Source organism: Choloepus didactylus, chromosome 1 (genome assembly GCF_015220235.1).
Source record: "Choloepus didactylus isolate mChoDid1 chromosome 1, mChoDid1.pri, whole genome shotgun sequence".
NCBI lineage: Eukaryota > Metazoa > Chordata > Mammalia > Pilosa > Megalonychidae > Choloepus > Choloepus didactylus.
Window position 1 is genome coordinate 168,817,766 of NC_051307.1, and position 22,908 is coordinate 168,840,673.

The 22,908-nt window shown below is 38.7% G+C and overlaps 1 protein-coding gene across 4 annotated transcripts in view; it reads right to left on the minus strand.

The window, feature by feature from the left end:
- The window catches only part of TBC1D5 (TBC1 domain family member 5), a 739,731-nt gene that overhangs the window by 17,297 nt on the left and 699,526 nt on the right, over positions 1-22,908 (minus strand). For all 4 annotated transcript variants that reach the window (XM_037845606.1, XM_037845577.1, XM_037845586.1 and 1 more), the window contains one exon: positions 12,996-13,095. In XM_037845606.1, coding sequence (XP_037701534.1) covers positions 12,996-13,095 — 100 coding nt within the window. The remainder of the gene's footprint in view (positions 1-12,995; positions 13,096-22,908) is intronic.

A 22,908-nucleotide genomic window follows, 5' to 3' on the forward strand; every position in this document is an offset into this window, starting at 1 on the left:
AAGCCTGGTACACAGCCACTCTATACCCAGAAGCCTGGGTGACTTTATGGGCTGTGGGCTCTGTCCCCACTGAGTTGCAAGGTGGGGCAGATTTCCTACCCTGGGAAAGCAGTGGCAGCAAGGGGACAGCTCCCAGACTCTGTGAGAAGCCCAGTCAATGGATGCAGGAACCCAAGGACATCTGGAGAAAATAGGGGACTTTCCTGACCAAGGAACTAAAGGAGAGGAGGCCTGTGGAGGCCATACCCAGCAAAGAAGGGGGCCAGCAAAAAGGAGAAATTTGCAGAGACCAGATATGATGTATCCTGCTGCCCCGAATGGAACTTTTGTCTCCTGCCTGTGCCTTTGATAATCTTTTGTGGAACATATCTTAAGGCAAAAAGGTTTGGCCAAAGTTCCCAGCCCCTGCCCAAAAGCAATTATGGGTTCTATGGTCAATAGCAGCAGGCGCCAAAGGCCTGTAGGGTCATAGGTCACAGGCCAATGGTGCAGTCAGTAAGAGGGGCAGAGGCCCAGAGATATGCAGGAACAGAGCTTTCCAGGCCAGCAAAGACTAACGAAGAGGCCCTTCCTCAAACACAAAGGAGACATGTGAGTCCATACCAGAAAACTGATACCATCTTGGCAGGAGTAAAGAAACAAGGATAAACCTCTGCTTAAATCAATTAAGCTAACTATCCTCACAAGAGTACAGAAATCCAGAATAAACAAAAGGGCCCCTTCAGAGGCTATTAAATGTTTTGAATATAAGAATTTTCATTTTACGAAAAAGTACTGACCACGTAGAACTAACCATTTCTACTACATATTTATTTAATGTAGAATGCATGAACATTCTAGTAACATACATACAACCTTTCAGTAACAGATCTACTGCTTCAAGTCAGCTGCATCTGTGTGTAAAAATAGTGAAACATAATGTCTTTTCATGCCTTAAAATACTCAAGGCAGAAATGTGAAATATTTACATTTCCAATGTTATGCACATTTTCCCTCATGGCAAGAGGCAGGATAAATTATGATATAAAGGCTCTCTCTTTTTGTTTCTATGGAGAGGGAAGATTATGCTCTTTATAATTCCTTATATTTAAGTATTATATATTATAAATGCTGGAGCACTGACATTAGAGAGAAAGACTTCACATAGCTAACCAAATCTGCGAAAATTACACACACAAAAATCACATCAACATGACAATTCTATGGTGATTCCGCTGTTTTTAATAAAATGTCAATGCCATAAAAATAGACCTCAAATTCTAAGGGTAATAAAAATGGCACAGAAACTACTTTTTCAATTTCTTATAAACCTTATTTTTTCAATGTTAGAAAAAAAGTGTTTTCATATAAACGTTTTAAATGACTGGTGTAAAAAAGGTAACATATGAGCGAAGTTAGACAAACAAAAGGACAAATACTGTATGGTCTCACTAATATGAATTAACATTAATGAACAAACTTTGAGAGTTAAAACTGAGAACACAGGTTATCAGGAGACGGAAAGTTGTTAGAGATCAGGCACTTCATGGTGAAGGATTAGAGAATGTTCAACAGGATTGACTGTGTAGATCCAGAAATGGAGAGTGCGGTGCCCTGTGATGGTAGCACAGTATTGTAGGTGCACTGACCAAGGGTGTCTGTGGGTGGGGTTGAGGGAGGAGGGCTGGGGGCATGTGTGATACCAGAGGGAAGGATGGACGATAGAGACTGGGACTGTGTAGCTCAGTGGAACCTAGAGTGGTCAGTGATGGTGACTAAATACACAAATGTAAAAATCTTTTTACATGGGGAGAACAGATGAATGGTAACCTTGCGGGATGTTGAAAAGGGGAGGATATTGGGGGAAAGAATATAACCAATGCAACTGGAGTCTGGGGTTAACAATAACATTGTAGTATACTCTCATTAAATGTGACAGGGGCAATATACCAAAGCTGAATGTTTGGGAGGGAGGGGTCGTGATTCTTGGTAGTGGTGTTGTTGACTGACCTTACTGCTGTATTTTATTTTATTTTTACTTTTCCTTTTATCCTTTCTATTATTCTTTTGTTTCAATTCTTTTTTTTTTTTTTTGAGTAATGAACATGTGTAAGTGTTAATTGTGGAGATGAATGCACAACCATATGATGAAACTGTAAACAATTGTACACTGTTGATGATTGTATGGTATTTGAATATATCCCTATAAAATTGCAGGGAAAAAAATAAACAGAGGGACACAAGTGTTGGAGTGACCTTGGAAGAGAGATGTATGTATTCACTGTTGATGGGAAGTAGAATGTTGTAGCTTATCTGGAAGACAGTATGGTGGTCCCACAAGAAGCTAAGTATGTGGGGGTTTCAAAATCTTGAAACCTCAGTATGGGGTATATACTTGGAAGATCGGATAGCAGGGACATGAATGGACATTTACGCACCACTATACATGGCGGCAGTATTCACTATTTGCAATAGACGGAGGTGGCCTAAGAGTACATTGGCTGATGAACAGAATGGTGAACTGTGGTGTATGCATATAATAGAAAATTGAGGGGCTACAAGAAGAAATGAAGCTGTGAGACATGCAACTAGGTGAACAGATCTTGAGTACAGCATTTTGAGGGAAACACGCCAGAAACGAGAGGACAAACATTATAATGCCTCACTAATGAGGACTAACTATAATGTGTAAACTCTGAGAACTGAATCTTAGAGCACAGCTTATCAGGGAAATGCTTATTGTAATAGTTTCTAGACTGTAAGCTCTTACAGCAGTCACATCTATTCCTGAGTTGTAGTGGTTGCCTCTAAATCCTGAGAAGCTGAGCTCCTTGTGTATAACCTGGTTGGTCTCTGAAATTTTGGGTATCTGTGTGACACATGAGACTCAGAGCTAGAACTTGGCAGCTATGAATGGCAGTATTACACCATACAGCAACTGTTGAAAGAGCTGAAAAAGAATTCAGACTTTAATTAGAGATACGAACAAAGAGGATCTGTTCAGGACTAAGGCAAATCACAACTTCTGTATGAGACCAAGGGAGGAGATGTTTATCCTGTGCGGGATCTATATTTTCTGTTGCTCACTAGACAAGCTAACTTGTGCAGTCAGTTTGTTTGAACACCATAGGTGCAGGGAGCAGTGAATGGGATGTGGGATTTGGTGAGTTTGTACAGGCTGGGGGAAATCCCAACACATCCTAGAGTGATATGGGCATAGAGCATAAGTGCATTTGCGGGGCCTCCAGAGGAGATGGGGAGAACTGCCAAAGTGTTGGACTGCCCCACCTGGGCTATTGCTGATTTTCCTGCAAACACTGAGGACTGCCAATTTAGTGGGCTGAGCCCGCGATCTGAGGGCCTTCCTCTGTGAAGCTAGTTGCTGCAAGGGAGAGGCTAAGCCCACTTATAATTGTGCCTACGAGTCCCCCACCCAGAGAGCCTCTTTGTTGCTAAGATGTGGCCCCCTCTCTCTTAGCCCATTTGGCAAGTGAACTCACTACCCTCCCCACTACATGGGACATTACTCCCAGGGGTGTGAATCTCCCTGGCAATGTGGGAAACGACTCCTGGAGATGAACCTGGACCCAGCACTGTCAGATTGAGAGGATCTTCTTGACCAAAAGGGGGAAGAGAGATGAAGCAAAGTTAAGATCCAGTGGCTGAGAGATTTCAAATGGAGTTGAGAGGTCACTCGAAGGTATTCCTATGTGCTATAAAGATATCACCTATAGTCTTTAGTGTATTGGAATGGCTAGAGGGAAAGCTGTCAAACTGCAACCCAGTGACCTTGATTCTTGAAGATGATTGTATAACTATGGAGATTGCATGGTGTGACTGTGTGACTGTGAAAATCTTGTGGCTTGCACTCCCTTTATCCAGTATATGGACAGATGAGTGGAAAAATGGGGACAAAAATTAGATGAAGAATAGGGTGGGATGAAGGGGATGGAAAGATTTAGGTGTTCTTTTTTGCTTTTATTTTTATTTTGGAGTAAGGAAAAGGTTCAAAAATTGATTCTGGTGATGAATGCACAACTGTATGATGGTGCTGTGGATAACCGTATACTGTGGATGACTGTAGGGTGTGTGAATATATCTCAATTAATGTGTATTAAAAAAAGTAAATGAACAATGGGGGGAGGAGGGGAATGGGATGTTTTGGATATTCTTTTTTATTTTAATTTTCATTTTATTTTTTGGAGTAATGAAAATGTTCAAATTTTGTGGTGATGAAAGCACAACTATATGATGATACTGCGAACAACTGATTGTACACTTTGAATGATTGTATGTTATATGATTATATCTCAATAAAATTGCATTTTCAAAAGGTAACATAAACCTTTATTCATTATGAAGGGATAGGAGAAAGGGGACAAAAGCAGAACTAATATTTATCTATAATGGAGGTGAAACTGTGAAAGTTATTTAACGCCTTTGTTCCTGTGGGATATGGTATAATAATGGTACCTTCCTCATAGGATTACTATGAAGAATAAATGAGATAACAAGGTTAAGTGCTTAGCACAACACCTGACCCACTGTAGACTTTTAGGCATTTCTACATGGGCACATTACCTTATCTAACTATTTCAACACCATTTGAGATGAGGACCATTATCCTACTGTTACAGAAAAGGGAGCCAGGCCCAGAAATGCCAGGTCTGATCTGTAAGGTCTTACAGCTGGATAGCGGTGGAGCTAGGTTAGATTCCTGATCTTTCAGACTCCTGAGCCCTCCCCCTCCTGCAATTGTGTATATATGCACTGACGAAGCGACCAGCGACACAAAGGAGCACAACATGGGGACTTGGCTCTGACTCCAATGCCTTGAGATGCCAGCGTCCTTTATTTGGTGGTGGAATTGACCTAAAAGAGGTCAGCCAGTGATGGAAACTCACTCATAGGCAAAACGACATTTTTGGAGCATGGGCATCAGACAGCTTAGGCTTTGGAAGCAGGCTCTGGGACTTTCTGTGTGTCACTAAACCCATCAGTAAGATGGGATAATAATACCTATCTCAAAGGACTGTTGGGAGGATTAGATGAGATAAAGTGTTCCACTTCCAGCATACTGCTTCACGATTACTATTATTACTTACTGTTACTATTATGTTTATTTCCTTTTCTGCTATCTTAGATAACCAGATAAGTGGATTTTTCTCTCTCAGGTTCTCTCATCTCTGACAGCAAGTTAGCTACCTGACTTCTGACAATCCCATATAAGGGTCTATCTCAGACTTTAAAGAGGAAACATGCAGACTGTTATAAAACAGAGAGGTTACTTGTGTTTGGGGGAGGCAGAGGAGCCAAGGACTGCCAGTGACTGGTCTTTGGGAAGAAAGCGTTGCCTTAATGATGACTTCATTTGAACACTTTCCCAGCCTCAAAATGTGAGCAAATAAATTCCCATTGTTCAAACTGACCCATTTCATGGAATTTGCTTTGAGAGGTCTAGGAAACTAAAACATCCTCCTTGTCTTCAAAATCTACCTCAATACTCACCATATCTAAGTATCAATTTTCAATTAACAGTCCCCCCTCAAATTATAACCAGCTGTTAGATTTTCTCATGCTTCATCTCTTACTTTTGGAACTATAATTCATAGATGAGGCTCAGAGACTTAAGTGGCAAATCCTGTATTCAAGGTCTCCTGGTTCCAAACGTGGTGCTCTGTTTGCTGCATCCCCCTCACTTTAGAACCCTACCTTTCCCTGCAAATGATTCTTAGATCACTGTTGCTCTGGGTAGGACCTTGGTTTGTTTCATGAATCCTTACATATTTCTGATGAGGTATATTCCATCTTCCTCTCTCTCTACTTTGAAGTTTTGCCCACTTTTCCCATCTATATTAAGTTCAGGATCTTCTTTCCCATTTTAGGTTACCATGCCTTGTACCTCACCCCACTCCCAACTAACTTCTCCCAGAAACTATTTTTACATCAGAGAAAAGATAATTAGTAAGTGTTTGCTGAGTGACCAATGTGAGGCAAGGGCTTTCCTGCCAGCATTAGGGCTTACTTCTATCTCCTGAGGGACAGATGTAGGTGAGATATTTTCCATGTGAAGAATTAAGGGATACTAATATAACTAACCAGATTTTGGACTGAGAAGTAGAAGGACATATAAAGGAAAATAACATTCATTGATGGATTCATTAAGTGCCAACCACTGAGTCAGGTGCTTCATACTCAGTATTTTCTTAGAAAGCAAAAAGCAGATTACAAAGAGTATACAATAAAGGGTCCTATTTTGTACCCAGCTGACAAAAGGCTGAAGACCCTACATTCAGCACTGGGAGAAGGAGCATTTACTTAGCAAAATTCAAGGGTAACACTAGGCAAATACGTGTATTACACTGAAGTATTAGTCTTCAGGTCAATAAATAGTTCTCTTAAGTGAACTGAGTGTGCTTGGCTCAGTGTTCTGAATCTTCACTGATACCTACCATTTGCCATAATATTCACCTGGTATTTACCAACCTGCCAGTCATCTATCATTTCATAGATGGCTGCCTCCTTAGAACCTTTATGTGTATTTTTAAACTTTAAAAGGTCTCTAAGCTCCATTAATGGATGGTTAGATGCCTTTGCCAGAATATGTACTTCTAAAAATAAAAGCAGAAACATATCAAGGGCCTTACTAATATGAAATATCCTAGGGTTCTGTCTTCATGTCTTCCTAAACATATATATATACACACACACACATATTGGGAGCTATGAGGTAAGAGAGTGGTTTGGCTAAGATTGTCCTAAAATTATATTATTTAGTCAAATAAGACCTTTTGAAATGGGGTTAAGATGGATCTATGTGTTGTGAATTTCGGGGTATAAAGGTTCTGCTCACATGGGATCTAGTGAAAGCTAAACATCATGCTGTGGCTGGGCTCTAAATACGACATGAGGCAATGAACATTAGCCGCCTTCTCTTGGCTTCACCTGCCCCTACTCGTAGAGTGCTCTGGTGCTTGGCATGAGATGCCCGTGGTGGCCGCAAAATCTTGAACTTTCACCCAATTGGCAGAATGCCTGTTTCCACAGAGATAGGGTGGACAAATCTTTTGTCTACTGGATCACTAGTTGGAGAGGGTCAAGTTTGGAAGACACGGAGAGACAGGCTGGGATGGAGGGATGAGAACAGGCTGTAAGGTTACACAGAGCTGGGTTTGAAGCCTGCCTGGTTCTGCTATTTCCTAGCCATGTAACCTCCAGCCAAGTGTGCAAGTACTCTGAGTCACAATTTCCAATACTGTGGCACTACAGATAACCCTATTCAATTTGTGGAGTTGAAAGGAAGATTAGAGATACTGTTCATGAAGTGCCTGGCACTGAATCTGGCAAATAAACACTCTATTAATAATGATATTAATTGTCATTATCATGATATTAATTAAAGCACTCTATTAATTAATGATAGGTAGATGCTGTCATCTGTGACAAATATAAAGGCTTCATCCTGCCATTGTGTTAAATGCTATACCGTGAATGACATGCTATGAAGGAAACTAGCCCCTTTCAATCTGGAAAAGCTGATGATTTTGGCACATTTTTGCCTTCTATAGGGAGTTCTTGGGGGCAGTCCCATAGTAAAGCTCCCAGATATGACTGCAATAGTTAGAACTGATCAGCTTTTTGTTTAGATATTAGATCCAACAAGATTACCAACAATCATAGAAGTCTCTCCCTTACCTGAATTAGAAGGCTTAAGATTTAAAAAAGGTTGAATCCTTAGTGAGGATTACCCCTAGTGGTAGCTACCCATTGTGGGAGTGCTAAAATGACATGGGGGCAACTGCATCCTTCAAAAAGAGAGAGAAACTCAAATGCTGATCTACTTTGAACTTAGAGTACTTTTAATAAAGATGAAGGATTTGGATAGTATATTTTAAAAAAGGAGAAATATCTATTTTAGGTCCCTCCTTTGGGAAAGTACATGGGAAAATGGGAGAGAGCCAGAAAATGGAAAACAAATGATGAAAGAGGGGCAGTCTGAACCGAGGCCATTTGATCAGAGTTGTGGTAGCCAAGCCTGCAAAGGGATAAGCTGGTGGGTAGTTTGCTAAGTTTTTTCTAAATGGGTATAGGATTGGTACAAGGAAGATGCAGCCCAATTGTTTCAAGCCCAATTGCTTTAATTCTTCTGATATTAAAACCAGGGGGGAAGGAATCTAACTCCAATAGAGCAAGTTCAGACAGGTGGAAAAAAGAACTTCTTAATTTCCAAGGATGGCAGTGTAGATTACAATGCCAGGGAAGGTTGTGAGCTATCTGTCCATCGAGTTTCATTGCACACATGCCTGAAGTATGAACACTTTGGCAACTTTACACCTCAGCAATTCATTTTAAATGAAGGTTATAAAGACATTAATTGAATTAAGCCCAAATAATTTTAATTTATCTCTGAAGTCTGTCATGGACCAGTAACATCAGATCATCTGGGAACTTGTTAGAAACACAGAATTTCAGGTCCCACATCAGACTTACTGAATCAGAATCTGCATTTTAAACAAAATCCCCAGGTGACGTATATCTTTTCCTTCTGTAGAGGATTTTGCTACTCACAATTAAACATAGTATTTAAAATTCTTAAAATAATTATGAAAAGCTTTCATCACAATATAGTTAACAGAGAGAAAGGTATCTGTTGATCACTTTTTCCTTCTCTCTTTTTCAAATGTCATTAGTCAATTACCTTATTGAACATTTCTAAAGACATCTGTTAGAAGTTGTTTTTATACATATCAGAAAATCAGATTTATAAAGTTCTTGCAGAGGCAGAGAAACTGATTTTGAAAACTGGTCTCCTCTTTCAGTTAATTCTTGCATAAATATTATGACAAGTGCAAAATGAGTAATGAGGTGTGCAGTAAAATAGCAGAAGATCTGAAATCCAACTACTGATTTAAGTGTGGCCTCAGTGAATGCTTCATTGAAAAAGTCAAGGCCTCAATTTGGGTCTGGACTCGTTATTTCCTCATCGTGAAGCGGCTGTTAGGGCTTTTACATATGCAACGTATGAAAATCCTATGAACTAGAACTGCTAGTTTGGAAACTAGCATGGGAAACCTAATTTCTCTTAATTCATTACACTTTACCCTCCCATTGTTTGTATGAACCACCAAGGAAGGGCAAACTGCTGAAATCACAGTGTCTAAATACCAAGCAGATGAATGGAAATGCCTCCGTTTGGAGCAGGTGGGTGTGGCCATGAGACCCCAACAGGGGTGAGCAGCTCATTCTCTCCGTAAACAGCTGGCAGCTTGGCACACAATTATGTTTAAAGTACAGCAAATCTAAAAATAACCTGAGCTCATCCATGGAGATTAATACTGTCAACCGGTTTCAGTTCAACTGTCAGGATGACAGGAAGAGGATTAAGTATAGCAATGGAAAAATGAACATGCAAAAAAAGTCATCGGAAGTTGAAAGGAAAAGTTTATTTTTAACAAAAATCATGTATTTTCAATTTTTGCCTCAAAATCTTTGAATTTAAATAGTTCAATTATGTGGAGGTAATTAAATGAGAATTTGGTAGAGTTGTGACAAAATTCATATCCTTCCATTTTTGAGTTCCAGAACCATGAGGAAATTAACCTCATTTCAATTTTATTACCTCTATCACTAAAGGCCATTGGAACAAATGTCTTTATATAACTTAGAACTGAGAGGCTTTTCTCTGTATTTGCTCTGCTATCAGTTAAAAAACAGTCTTGAAATGTATTTGAGTTTTAAGATCTTATTGCATGTCTGTTGTAAATTGAAGGTTATGTAGAATTCTTGTGAGACAAACTAATTTAGTGAAAATAATTAATGTTAGCAAAGGATACAGAGAAATAATTCCTAGAATAAATTGCTGAGACAGTTTTCACAGCTGCCTTGTACTCTATGGTCTAGACCATGTCAAGCAATACAGATATGGCATTAAGTTCTGATAAAGCTAACCTTGCTCAAAGAGTTCACACATCTAATATTAGGACCAGCATGTCCCCAAATTCCAGCATCTTTTTGCATAATTTGATAAATGAGTATTTAGTTGGGTATTGAGAAAAGTGGTACTGGTCCCACCATTTCCGCTAATTAGTTGTGGAGCCCTGGGCAAGTCACTATTTAGTTTATATGGTCATGGGCTACATAGGTCTCTCAGGCTCTTGCCAGCTGGGGTGGGGGTGTGGGGAAGAGGAGGAGTGAGAGGAGGAGGAGGGGGTGGGTGCTGTTAAGGGGAAAGAGGAGATAATGTGTATTGAATACCCCTTTGTGCTAGGCTCTGTAACAAACCGGCAAGATAGGTATTATCTCCGTTTCTTGTATGAGGCCACATTCATAAGCAAGCGGAGCTAGGAAGCAACAGATCCTGGGTTCAACCCCAGGTTGGTTTGATGTTGCATGGCATATCTCTCCTTCTCAGAGATCACTCCAGTCACTCTTTTGGCCAACTGCTGCCTGCATTTACAGATAGACCCTGGGATGCTAGTTACACGCACTTAGGCCATTGATAGATACTCAGTGAATGTTTTAGATTTTCCAAGCTTAGAAGCATGGGTCCTTTAGAAACTTTCTCTGCAATCTTCCTTTCACCAGGCAACCAGTGTTAATGGTTATTTACACTAAATACATACTTTTCTGTAACGTGCTTTCTTCACTTTAATAATATATCATGAATTCCTCTCTACATTAATAACTAAAAAGTATTTTAATCTTTATAAAGATTGCACTATTATAGTCAATACATTGCTAGTGATTATTTCAGTTGTTCCCCAGTTTTGTACTACTTTAATAATCAGGAAAAATAGAAAACATCATATGAAAAGTATTAGGCTATAAAATCTTAAGGAAGCATAATACATCAAAAAGTAAATCAAGAGCTTCACCTTAATTAATCTTTCTTTGTGTTTTCTTCAAATTCTTGCTTAGAATCAAAATCGCCTACAATATAGGAGCATCCTTTAGTAAACCACTGTTATAATTTTCAGCTGAATCGAAATAAATCTGTGGGCCCTGGGGCCAGGAATTTTTCATAGCATTGCTCAATTTCACTTAAAAATGCAGCCATGTGATTTGTATGGGGAAAGGAAGTCAACAGCTCTGTGAAGGGATTCTGACTGAAAGTGATGCATACACAACCAAAATACATCCAGTTTTGTGGTTAGTTGAAAATTCACAGCTGGTATAGGTTTTTCTCTCCATTTTAATTAAAGTGTTTCCTCCAACCCATGCAATGAGAAAATGCAATGAGTACTAACTGAAAGATCAAAATCAGAGTAAAAGCTGTTTGAAAATTCTGAGAAAATTCTGAGGCTTAAGTAAAGCTGCTTTAAAAGCGACTATGTGTACCAAAAACCTGGAAATTTCCTAACAGGATATTCTACTTAGGAGTTTCAATAAGTCTTTCTCCCAGTCACTTTTTTGCTTTCTTACTTTGATCAAAACCAAAGTCAAGTAATGCAAAGATTACCCAAGCAGCCAGAAAAAAATAAAATTATATATATACATATAGTTTGTGTATGTAATTAAAATTAAATCTAAATAATCAGCTAAAATTAATTACAATATATTCTTTATATATATCATATATAAACTCTCTCTTCATTGTTACTTCTTTTTGCAGCATTTTAAAGAGTGATGATCTCAGATAATGTGAGATTCATCTAAACTTAGGTTCTCCATGAATTTTAAAAAATGATCATAAAGCAGCATATAAATAAACAGAGTTTAAAAGGGGTGGAATCAGATGTGATAGGGGTAATGCTTCTTGCTGTGCTTAGAAATTCTGCTACCAGGTTTCCACTGTCATTTCCCCCTGAGCCCTTTCCCTGAAGGAGTGGCTGACAGAGTGGAAATAAGGCTCAGGGTAGAAGAGAGCTCAGCCAGCCGTCTAATAAGACATTGAAAGCAGGCAGGCAGCACACTTGTATCAGCATCTCTCCAAATCCTTAAGAGAATATTTATTACTTGCTAGAGGCCAGTTTGGTTTAGGCTACATCCATACGACAGCCATTTTGGACTCTTGCAATGGACTCATGCCCTAATAAGCTTAGAGTGTGATGATGTCTGAAGATACAGTCTACCTCCAGCGAACACCCCAGAGATGGGTTGCTTTCCAGGTCCCTGGGAGTGGGAAAGGGCCCTGGTGGATTCTATTTGGCTCCCCGCATAGGCAGAATGAATCCTGATTTCTTATCATACCTGGGATTACCATTTCTCTACACCCACAGAGTAGCACATTGGCTATTTTCACTAGAGTACATGTCTTATTTTCCTAATTTGTTCCTGAATTACAGTGCTAGACACTGGAGAGTGGGGAAAGAACGGATGCCCATAAGTGGTCTGAAAAATATTACAAAATGCGTTACAAAAGTTTTTGCAGGCAGCATGGAGTTACTGAAGCAATATATACATGATGAAGCAGAGACCATTTCTAATACAAAATACAGAGCTTTCACAAATGTAGAATAATGCCTCAAGACTTCCTAATGTGACATATTTATGACTCACAAGTAAACAACTTCAAACTAAAATATTTCTTATAACATAGGCACAGTCAGAAGTAAGAAAAGGTAATTTGATTCTGACATGCATTTCAGTCAGGTGGTTAAAAACGTTCATTTAAAAAATAAACAGTGTTGTCAAAACAATGATCATATTAGTGATTGCAAACAGGTTGGCACAGCAGTAGATTTTACCTTGAAACTCAACAGTCATTTTAGTTTGAGGTAGATGCACATTTACAAAGGGTTGAGAGTTGAGATCTCTATTCAGATTACTTGAGTTTGAATTTCTGCTCCATTTATTAGTAGTGCCATCTTAGAAAAATTTCTTAATCTCTCTGTGCTTCAGTTTCCTCATCTGTATAGGAAACTGGATTACAACAGTAACTTCTGCCATAGGGCTGTTGTGAGGATTAAATGAGATAACCCATGTGAAGAGCTTAACACAGAGCCTATCACACAGTAATACTAGTGGTTATTATTGTTACAATGAAATTATGCCCAAGGCCAAAGTAGTTCACTCACCAAGATGAGTGTTCATCACTTTTGCACAGTACTTGCACATAGCATCCAGGTCATTCAATTGTCCTTGAAGGAAGGAAATTTGGGCTTCTAATTCTTCTTCCTAAAATGAAAGGGTAAAGATATGGAACCTTTAAAAATATATTCAAATAAAGTCCCCAAAGTCTCCCAAATGTTCTGGACTATTTTAAAGATGTATAATCTCTTATCAGTCCTAGATAAAATAAAATAGCAAATAAACAAAAATAAACTCACCATCGCCACCAGCAAAACAATAGAGAAAGGATCATATGGAGGTTTAAGGAAAATCTGGATTTTTTTTCTAATTGAATACTAGCTTTGTATCATGTATAAATGTTTATATATATAACCTTGTATAAAAAATTATATAAAATATCTTCAATAAATATTGCACAATACAAATTGGAAGGGTAAATTGCATTTCAGTGGACCATACTTCCTAGGCAGATGGTATAAAAACATTGTATTTCCTCTCTCACACATTTGGGAAACCAACAATTTCCATTTGTACAAGACACATAATTTTCTAGACAATGAAAACAACTCTTAAAATGTGAGATTTCCCAAAGGACTTAAAAAAGTTTTGTCCTAGCAGCCCATATATAACTACTCATACATTTCCTCTCTAGGACACTAGAGCATTTCACTTATTTTTAAATTTGTTTGTTTCTAGGAATTAGTTCTCTGGTAAATGGTAAAAGACAACATAAGTGTAAAGAAACATAAAGTCTATTTTTAAAGGGAAAAAGGACTATAAGAAAAAAATTCCCTTGGAAATATAGAAGATTATGGGAGTTTTTCTCTGAGAAAGGAAATAATCCCTTATCATTTAGAATATTTTAAATCAAGTTAGCGAGATTAAAAAGAAAGGATGTTCCCAGAGCTGGAGTAGGCTAGGAAATTGATTTTCTAGTCTTAGATGTTTGTTCTTTTACTTGAGACTCCTCCATGTGGTTAAAATGAATGGAAGAAAAACCTACTGATGTATCCTTTACCTTAGAAAATAATTTGACTTACAGATGGAAACATAATTGTTGAAAAGGTTACCAGTAGGTGTATTCCATTTTAATAAAACACATGTAGTACTGAAAAGTATTGCTTTTAAAATGTTGCCAGGAGAATTAGACTTCAGGAATAAAAATTTGAATGTCTGACATAGAAAACAGACACAGCAGTAGCTCTCAAAAAAATTATTGTGAAAAGCCCACTGTAGGATCATACAAGTGCTAACCACATTCTTCATATTTGTTAAAAATACAGCAGCCTCTTCACTGATACTCAAATAACGATGACATGCCACTGGGAGAAGGCCGGCCGAAGGATGTTAACAGCGGACTTTAGGTAAGTGATGCCATCTTCTTAACTCTTCAGCTGGCAGCAAGGAGGAAAGTGATGGGGAGTTGTAGGGTATTTTTCTTCTCCTTTCCCTCCTTTGTTTCTGCACAAGCTTGAGTTTTACTGCTCTGTGAGGATACTGTTGGAGTTAGAGGAAGAATGCTATATCTATTGGTTAACTATGTGGTTAGTCTCCAAAGATGGCCACCACCAATTCCTTCCCTCTTTGGATGTGCATGTACCATTTATCAATAGGTGGAATCTATTTCTTCTCCACTGGAATCTGGGCTGATCCTGTGACTTGCTTTAATCCTGAGAATGTAACAGAAGTCAAGCTGTGTCTGTTTTCGGCCAGTTTAAGAGGCCTGCCAGCTTCTTCTTTCACTAGGGGAAGACAGTTACCATGCTGTGATGTAGTCTGGGGTAGAATAGTTAAAAAAAAGGAGAGACCATATGGAGAGAAACAGGCCATGGGGGAAGCACCGAGGTGCTAGACATGTGAACGAAGCCTTCCTGGGCCTCCTGGCCCAAACCGGCTGAAGCTAGCCAAGTAAGTAAGAACATGTATACTGGAAGAAAAGCTCAGCCAAGTCATGCACAAATTCCTGACCCAGAGATGTATAAGAAACAACAGTGTTGTTGTTTTAAGGTACTAAATTTTGGAGTGGTTTGTTATGCAGCAATTAGGTAACTGTGGTATAATGAAAAGGACACTAAATTGGTCTATGGCCTGAGGAAACTTGAGTTCTATTTCTGGTTCTGCCATTAACAAGCCATGTGAGTTTAGCTAATCTTCTACCCAATCTGGGCCTAAACTCAGCACTTACTAGGGAAGGTAAAAGTCAGAAACTTTGCTTCCAAGGAATTTACAATCTGGAAGCTGGAATAAGAAAATTATATAAATAACTAGAGTATAAGATAGAGTTAAGAAAGTCTTACAATGAAATAAGTAAAATTGCCCTGGGAATCCTGGTCACCATCTCCTGTCCCCTTCACTGAACAAGTCACCTTTTCAATCTGTTACAAATATAAAAACCCAAGTGCATGAGTCTGTACTGAGCCTGTACAGAACTGTATTGAGGTTGGACTTAGCAGTCTTTTAAAACAAGGGGGCCTAGCTGTGGCATATGTTTCTCCTTGCATGTGGCTTCCAGTCCAGGCACTGATAACCCAGAGTGGATAAAGGGCACTGGAATGAAAGGCCTCCTGGCTCAAAAACATCTTTACCCACTGTACACATTAGCTTCATCTGGATTAGCAACCACTTCTTTTAAAATGCAAAAGCTCTTGGGAGCTTTAATTCCCAGGAAGGAGCCTTAATTCCTACTTAATGGGATTTATTCTATTCAGTTTGTTTCTTCTTTTAAAAGTTGTGAAGGGAAAAAGAGTTTTGGAGGAGACATTTCAGAGCAGTTAAGCATGGCCTGTGGGCAGTGGGTGTCTTGGACAGCTGGAGGCAAGAATGTATCTCAAAATAGCTTCTTCTGAAAAAAAAAATGCATTTGCAAAGCCCCCTTGAAGGACTTGGGGGAAATGTGGAAATATTAAACTTACCCACCTGGGGAATTAATGATAATCTCACAAGCACTGGGGACTACCAATTTAGAGGGCTGAGCCCTTGATCTTGGGGCTTGCCCTTATGAAGCTTGTTACTTCAAAGGAGAGGCTAAGCCTACTTAAAATGGTGCCTAAGAGTCACCCCTGGAGAATCTCTTTTGTTGCTCAGATGTCACCTCTCTGTCTAAGCCAACTTTGCAGGTAAACTCATTGCCCTCCCCGCTATGTGGGACATGATTCCCAGGGGTGTAAATATCCTTGGCAATGTGGGACAAGACTCGCAAGGATGATCTTGACCCCAGAATTGTGGGATTGAGAAAGCCTTGTTGGACCAAAAATGGGAAGAGAAATGAAACAAAGTTTCAGTGGCTGAGAAATTTCAAATAGAGTCAAGAGGTCATTCTGGAAGTTATTCTTATGCATTATATGGAGATCCCTTTTTAGCTTTTAGTGTATTGGAATAGCTAGGAGGAAATAGCTGAAACTGGTGGAACTGCAACCCAGTAGGCTTTATTCCTGAAGATGATTATATAACTAGATAGCTTACACTTTGTGACCTTGTGATTGTGAAAACCTTGTGGCTCCCACTCCCTTTATCCAGTGTATGGACAGATGAGTAGAAAAATGAGGGCAAAAGTAAATGAATAGGGAGGGATGGGGGGATGGGATGTTTTGGGCGTTCTTTTTCACTTTAATTTTTATTCTTATTTTTTTGTGTGTGGTAATGAAACTGTTCAAAAATTGATTGTAGTGATGAATGCACAACTATATCATGGTACTGTGAACAACTGAGTGTAACTGTGGATGACTGCATGGTTTGTGAATGTCTTTCAATAAAATTGAAATTAAAAAAATCGCCTCTTCCTCAAGATACTTTATTGTTATCGCAGGAACATTATTGTAATAAAAACTATGATGATATTGATATCCTATAAATTATGTAGTGCACAATGTGTGCAAGTGTATGGGGAAGCTCTACAAGTATGGCAGATTTGGACACTTGCTGGGTGAGTGTATGTGGAGATAAAACCACAATTTGCCAAGTTTGCAATTGGGCTTAGGGCTCTGCTGGCAACAACTGAAGACAATCTTGCATGCCATGCCACAGACAACTCAAGTAAACATTGATATGAATGGAATGTAGAAAATGGCAACTTTCATTCACTTAAATGCTTTTTCCAAAGAAAAGCCTTCACAAAAGTCCAATATATAATAAATAAAAGAGGACCACTCTGGTTGAAGCAAGATTGAGGGGTCAACACCATTTCCACTGGGAAATTTGAAATCCAGTATGTTACTGCTCTAGAGTTCACTTAATCTTAAAGCATTCCTAAACCTTTCAACTATCACTCAGACTTTATAAATAGAAAGGTAAAAAGGTGGCTTGTCATTTATTCTTCACTACATTATATATAATGTCATTTATTCTTCACTAAATTATACAATAATTTTTTTTTTAAAAGGAGTAAAAAATCAAGCTTCTAAAATTGTGGAAGCCGACTTCACATTTCTATCTTAGTGTTTTGTGCTTCACATTTTTTCCAAATAACAATGTTTTGAATACTGACAGCTTTAGTCATTTTTCCTCATTAAACTGGTCCTCTGTAATCAAAAAGAAATGCTTGGCTAAATGCCATAAGATTTTATGAAAACAACCAGTTAGTTTAATTTTTATGTGTAAAGAAGACACTGGAGAGAAATATTTGTCATATTAACCTTGGCATATAAATTCTGCCCTCCCTTACAAGAGGGAGAATAGTATAGTAGGATGGAATTTTGGAGTAGGCACAACTGGGTTCAAATCCTCCTTCTGCCAGTTACTAGCTGGACAAATTCCTTACTTTCTTGGTCCTCTCACCCCCACTAGCAGGATTGGTGGAAGAATGAAATACAAACACTGGAGAGCACAGTATGTGGCACAGAGAGTGGGTATGCGCTAAAGATAATTCTCTCTTTTATTTAAACCTTTTAAAATTAGGTACAACAATGAAATGGATTTTAAGTACAGGATTTTATGATTCATTGTTGGAAACACTGGTCTCTCTCTTTTTTAATGCAATTTTATTGAGATATATTCACATACCAGATAATCATCCAAAGTGTACAATGGTTCACAGTATCATCATCTAGTTGTGCATTCATCACCACAATGAATTTTTGAACATTTTCATTACTCAAAAAAAAAAAAAGAATAAAAATAAAAAAAGAACACCCAAAACATCCCATACCCCTACCCCCCTCCTCATTTATTTATTTTTTGTTTTTGTGTTTTTACTCATCTGTCCCTATACTGGATAAAAGGAATGTCAGTCACAAAGTTTTCGCAATAACACAGTCACACCTTAAAAGCTATAGTGAGTTAGTCCCCTTGAACAACTAGTAAATAGCCAGGAATAACTAGAAAAGAGTCTGAAACAACTGATGGGGGGACATCCGTGACTGAACATACATCGTACACCAATTTGGAATGGGTGGAACAGCTGAGATTGCAGCATAGAACTATAAGTAAAGCTCCCCAAACTGCAGAGCTGGCACCCCTCCCCCACTGTTATAGCAGGCTGAGCTGGAAAACGTCACTATGGGAAAAAGAAGCAGTCCCTGCCAGGAGCAAGGGAATGTAACTCAGCCAAGCTCCAACTGCAGTTGTAATTAAGAAATCTGGACCACTGAATACAAACTATCAGCATGGATAAACCTGGAACAAGCAGGAAAGGAACCTGGAGCTTTCTCCCAGCAGAGAGGAAGTGAGGCTGATGGAAAAAAAATACACAAATAAATAAAAACAGAGGCTTTTGGAATCTCCTGAGCTCAGAATACTGGAAAAGGGCTGTGTCTCAAGAAAAGGGGCACACAGAACAGGTACCAACTCCGCTTCTTGCCTGTTGAACTGGAGGGCTGGGGACTGGCTCTGAAAAGGGGTGTGCCAGTTTGGGTATATTATGTTCCCCCAAAAGCCATATTCTTTAATGTAATCCTGTGGGACAGATTTATTAATCTTTCTGATTAGGGTGTGACCTCTTGATTGTTTCTATGGAGATCTGACTCACCCAACTGTGGGTAATACTTTTGATCAGATTATTTCCATGGAGGTGTTATTCCACCCATTTGGTGTGGGTTTTAATTAAATCACTGGAGCTCTATAAGAGTTCAGACAGAAGGAGCTCAGTGCTGCAGGTGAGAGAGACATTTTGGAGATGGCTGTTGAAAGCAGACTTTGGCTGACATTTTGGAGATGGTAGCCCAGAGTTTGCTGTGAAGCTAAGGAAGGACGAAACGCTCCAAGAGCAACATTTTGGAGAACGCCATTTTGAAACACAATATGGGAGCAAAGGAAGAAGATGCCAGCCACATGCTTTCCCAGCTGACAGAGGTGTTCCAGGCACCACTGGCGGTTCTTCAGTGAAGGTATCCTATTGTTGATGCCTTATAGTTTGGACACTCTTATGGCCTTAGCACTGTAACTTTGAAACTAAATAAAACCACCTTTATAAAAGAAAACCTATTTTTGGTATTTTGGCAGCATTAACAAACTGGAATAAGGAGGCTTCTTTTTTTCCTTTATTTTTCTCTCATTCTAAGTAGCTCATTAGAGAAAGCCTCAGGCATTTTCAATTGTCAGCACTTACCCAGGCAAGAGTGAAATTAAGACAGAGAGTCAAATGAAAAACTCAAGCGTAGAAGATAATTCTCTAAAGAGCTTACTTCTCTAAAAAAATGCATGGGGGTATGGGTGAGTAGGGCCCAGCTCAAGTGGAAGCCCTACTTCAGAGAACTCAGACCCCAGGGTCAGGGGCGGGGGGAACCAGAAACAGCTTATGCTTGGCTTCTGACACCCTCAGTCCCTGACTAGGATAGGGTCCACTGAGAACTAAATGTACCACAACTCTTTACGCCCATGGGGAGCCGCAGACTGACAAGTGCCACCTGCTGGGCAGGACAGGAAACGCACAGAGTCTAGAGGCCTCACAGGACAGTCTGACAATCTTCTGGGTCTCACCTCAGGGAAACGTGATACTGAATAAAGCTTCCTCCTGAGACCTGGGCCCATCTGGTCTGGGAAAATGTGATCGAGGGAATCAAGAAAACCAGATGCCTAGACAACAAAAAATTATGAATCACCCTAGGAAAAACAAAGATATGGCCCAATCAAAGGAACAAACTTATACTTCAAATGAGATACATGGGTTGAAACAACTAATTAAAGATGTTCAAACAAACATGCTAAATCAATTCAAAACTCAAATCAATGAGTTGAGGGAAGATAAGACAAAAGAGATGAAGGATATAAAGAAGACATTAGGTGAACATAAGGAAGAACTCAAAGTTTGAAAAAACAATTGGCAGAACTTATGGGAATGAAAGGTACAGTAGAAGAGATGAAAAACACAATGCAGACATGCAACAGCAATTTGAAGAGGCAGAAGAAAAGATTAATGAACTGGAGGACAGGGCATCTAAAATCCTACACACAAAAGAACAGATAGGGAAAAGAATGGAAAAATATGAGCAGGGTCTCAGAGAACTGAATGACAGCATGAAGCACACAAATATACGTGTCATGGGTGTCCCAGAAGGAGAAGAGAAGGGAAAAGGGGCAAAAAGAATAATAGAGGAAATAATCACTGAAAATTTCCCATCTCTTATGAAAGACATAAAATTACAGGTCCAGGAAGCACAACATACCCCAAACAGAATAGATCCGAATGGACCGACTCCAAGACACTTAATAATCAGATTATCAAATATCAGAGACAAAGAGAGAATTCTGAAAGCAGCAAGAGAAAAGTGATCCATCACATACAAAGTAAGCTCGATAAGACTATGTGCGGTGCTGATTTCTCAATAGAAATCATGGATGTGAGAAGGCAGTGGTATGATATATTTAAGATACTGGAAGAGAAAAACTGCAAAGAATTCTATATCTGGGAAACTGTCCTAAATAAGTAGGCTTAGCTTTTCCTTTACAGGAATAAGTTTCATAACAGCAAGCCCCAAGATTGAGGGTTTGCCTATTAAATTGGTATTCCCCAATGCTTGTGAGAATATTGGAATTTCCCAGGTGGAAAGGTTTAATATTTCCACATTTTTCCTGAGTCCCTCAAGGGGGCTATGCAAATACTTTTTTTATTCTCTGCCCAAATTACTCTGGGATGTATCATGGCATCACACTAGCATGTACAAACCAACAAGATCTCACTTCTTATTCAAGGATCCATGTAATTATGGTGTTCAAATAAACTGTCCATACAAGTTAAATTAGACAGTGTTTCACAAAAAATACAGATTTTGCACCTAATAAACATCTCTTCCTTTGGTCTTACACAGAAGTTGCAGTTTTAAAACACCGTCAATATAATCCTTTATTCCCCAGTCTGATTTGTCTTAGTCCTAACCCGATCAGCTTCATTCATATCTGTAATTGAAGTCTGATCTCTTTTTCTTCTTTTTAAACAGTTGCTGTATAGGGTAATACTGATTTTCATAGCTGCAGAACTCTAACTCTGACTCTCAGGTGTCACACAGATACTTGAAGTTCCAGGGAATGACCAGGTTATACACATGGAGCTCAGCATCTTGGAATTGAGAAGTAACCATAACAACTCAGAAATAGATATGACTGCTTTACGAACTTACAATCTAGGAACATTTACAATAAGCCTTTCCCTGATAACCCATGCTCTCAAATTCAATTTGCAGACTTTGCACATTATATTTAGTTCATATTAGTGAGTTGTTATTATATACAGTCTTATCATATTAGTTTCTGGCTTATTTCACTCAACATACTATCCTCAAGGTTCATTCATCTAGTTGCATGTCTCATAACTTCACTCTTTCCTGCAGCTGCTCAATACTCCATTGTATGCATACACCACAGTTCACCCTTCTGTTCATCAGTTGATGTACCCTTAGACCACCTCCATCGATTGCAAATCATGAGTACTGCCACCATAAACACTAGTGTGCAAATGTCCATTTGTGTCCCTATTTTCAGTTCTACCAAGTATATACCTAATAATGGGGTTTCAAGATCATATGGCAACCCTATATTTGGCTTCCTGTGGAACCACCACACTGCTTTCCAGATGGGCTGTGCCATTCTACTTCCCTACCAACAGTCAATAGGTATTTCCCTCTCTCCACCTTTTCTCCGGCACTTGTATCTTTCTGTTTATTTTTTAAACACTTTTATTCACACACCATACAATTCATCCTAAGTAAACAATCAATGGTTCCTGGTATAATCACAGTCATGCATTCACCAATACAACTATATGAGGACATTTCCATTTCCTCCACAAAGAAGGAAGAAGAGGAAAAAAATGAATAAAAAATAAAAATAAATAAAAAGGAGAAATACCACTACTGCCAAGAATTTAATACCCCTCCCTTATATCCCATCTTATTGACATTTAGCCTTTGTATATTACCTTTGTTACATTTCATGGAAGTATATTACAATGTTACTGTTAACTATGGACTCTAATCGGCATTGACTGTATTTTCCCATATACCATCCCATTTTTAATACCTTGCAAGGTTGACATTCATTTGTTCTCCTTTAATGTAAAAACATTATTATATTTGTACATTTAATCACCATCACTGTCTATACTAGGTTTTGCTAAATTATACAGTCCCAGTTCTTCCTTCTACCTTTCCTTCTGGTGTCATACATGCCCCTAGGCTTCATCTTCCAAACCTACTCAAACTCAGCTTTGTTCAGTATACTTATGATAATGTGCTACCATCTACCATTTTGTCTTTTGGATTTTTTATGCCCTATCTTATTTTATTATTATTTTTTTCTATCTATATACTCTTCTCCAAACCTCTCTCTCTTGTCTTTTCCTTTCTGCCTGTAGTTCTTCCTTTAGTATTTCTTATGGAGCAGATCTCTTGTTCACAAGCTCTCTCAGTGTTTGTCTGAAAATATTTTAAACTCATTGTTGAAGAACAGTTTTGCCAGATATAGAATACTTGGTTGGCAGTTTTTTTTCTT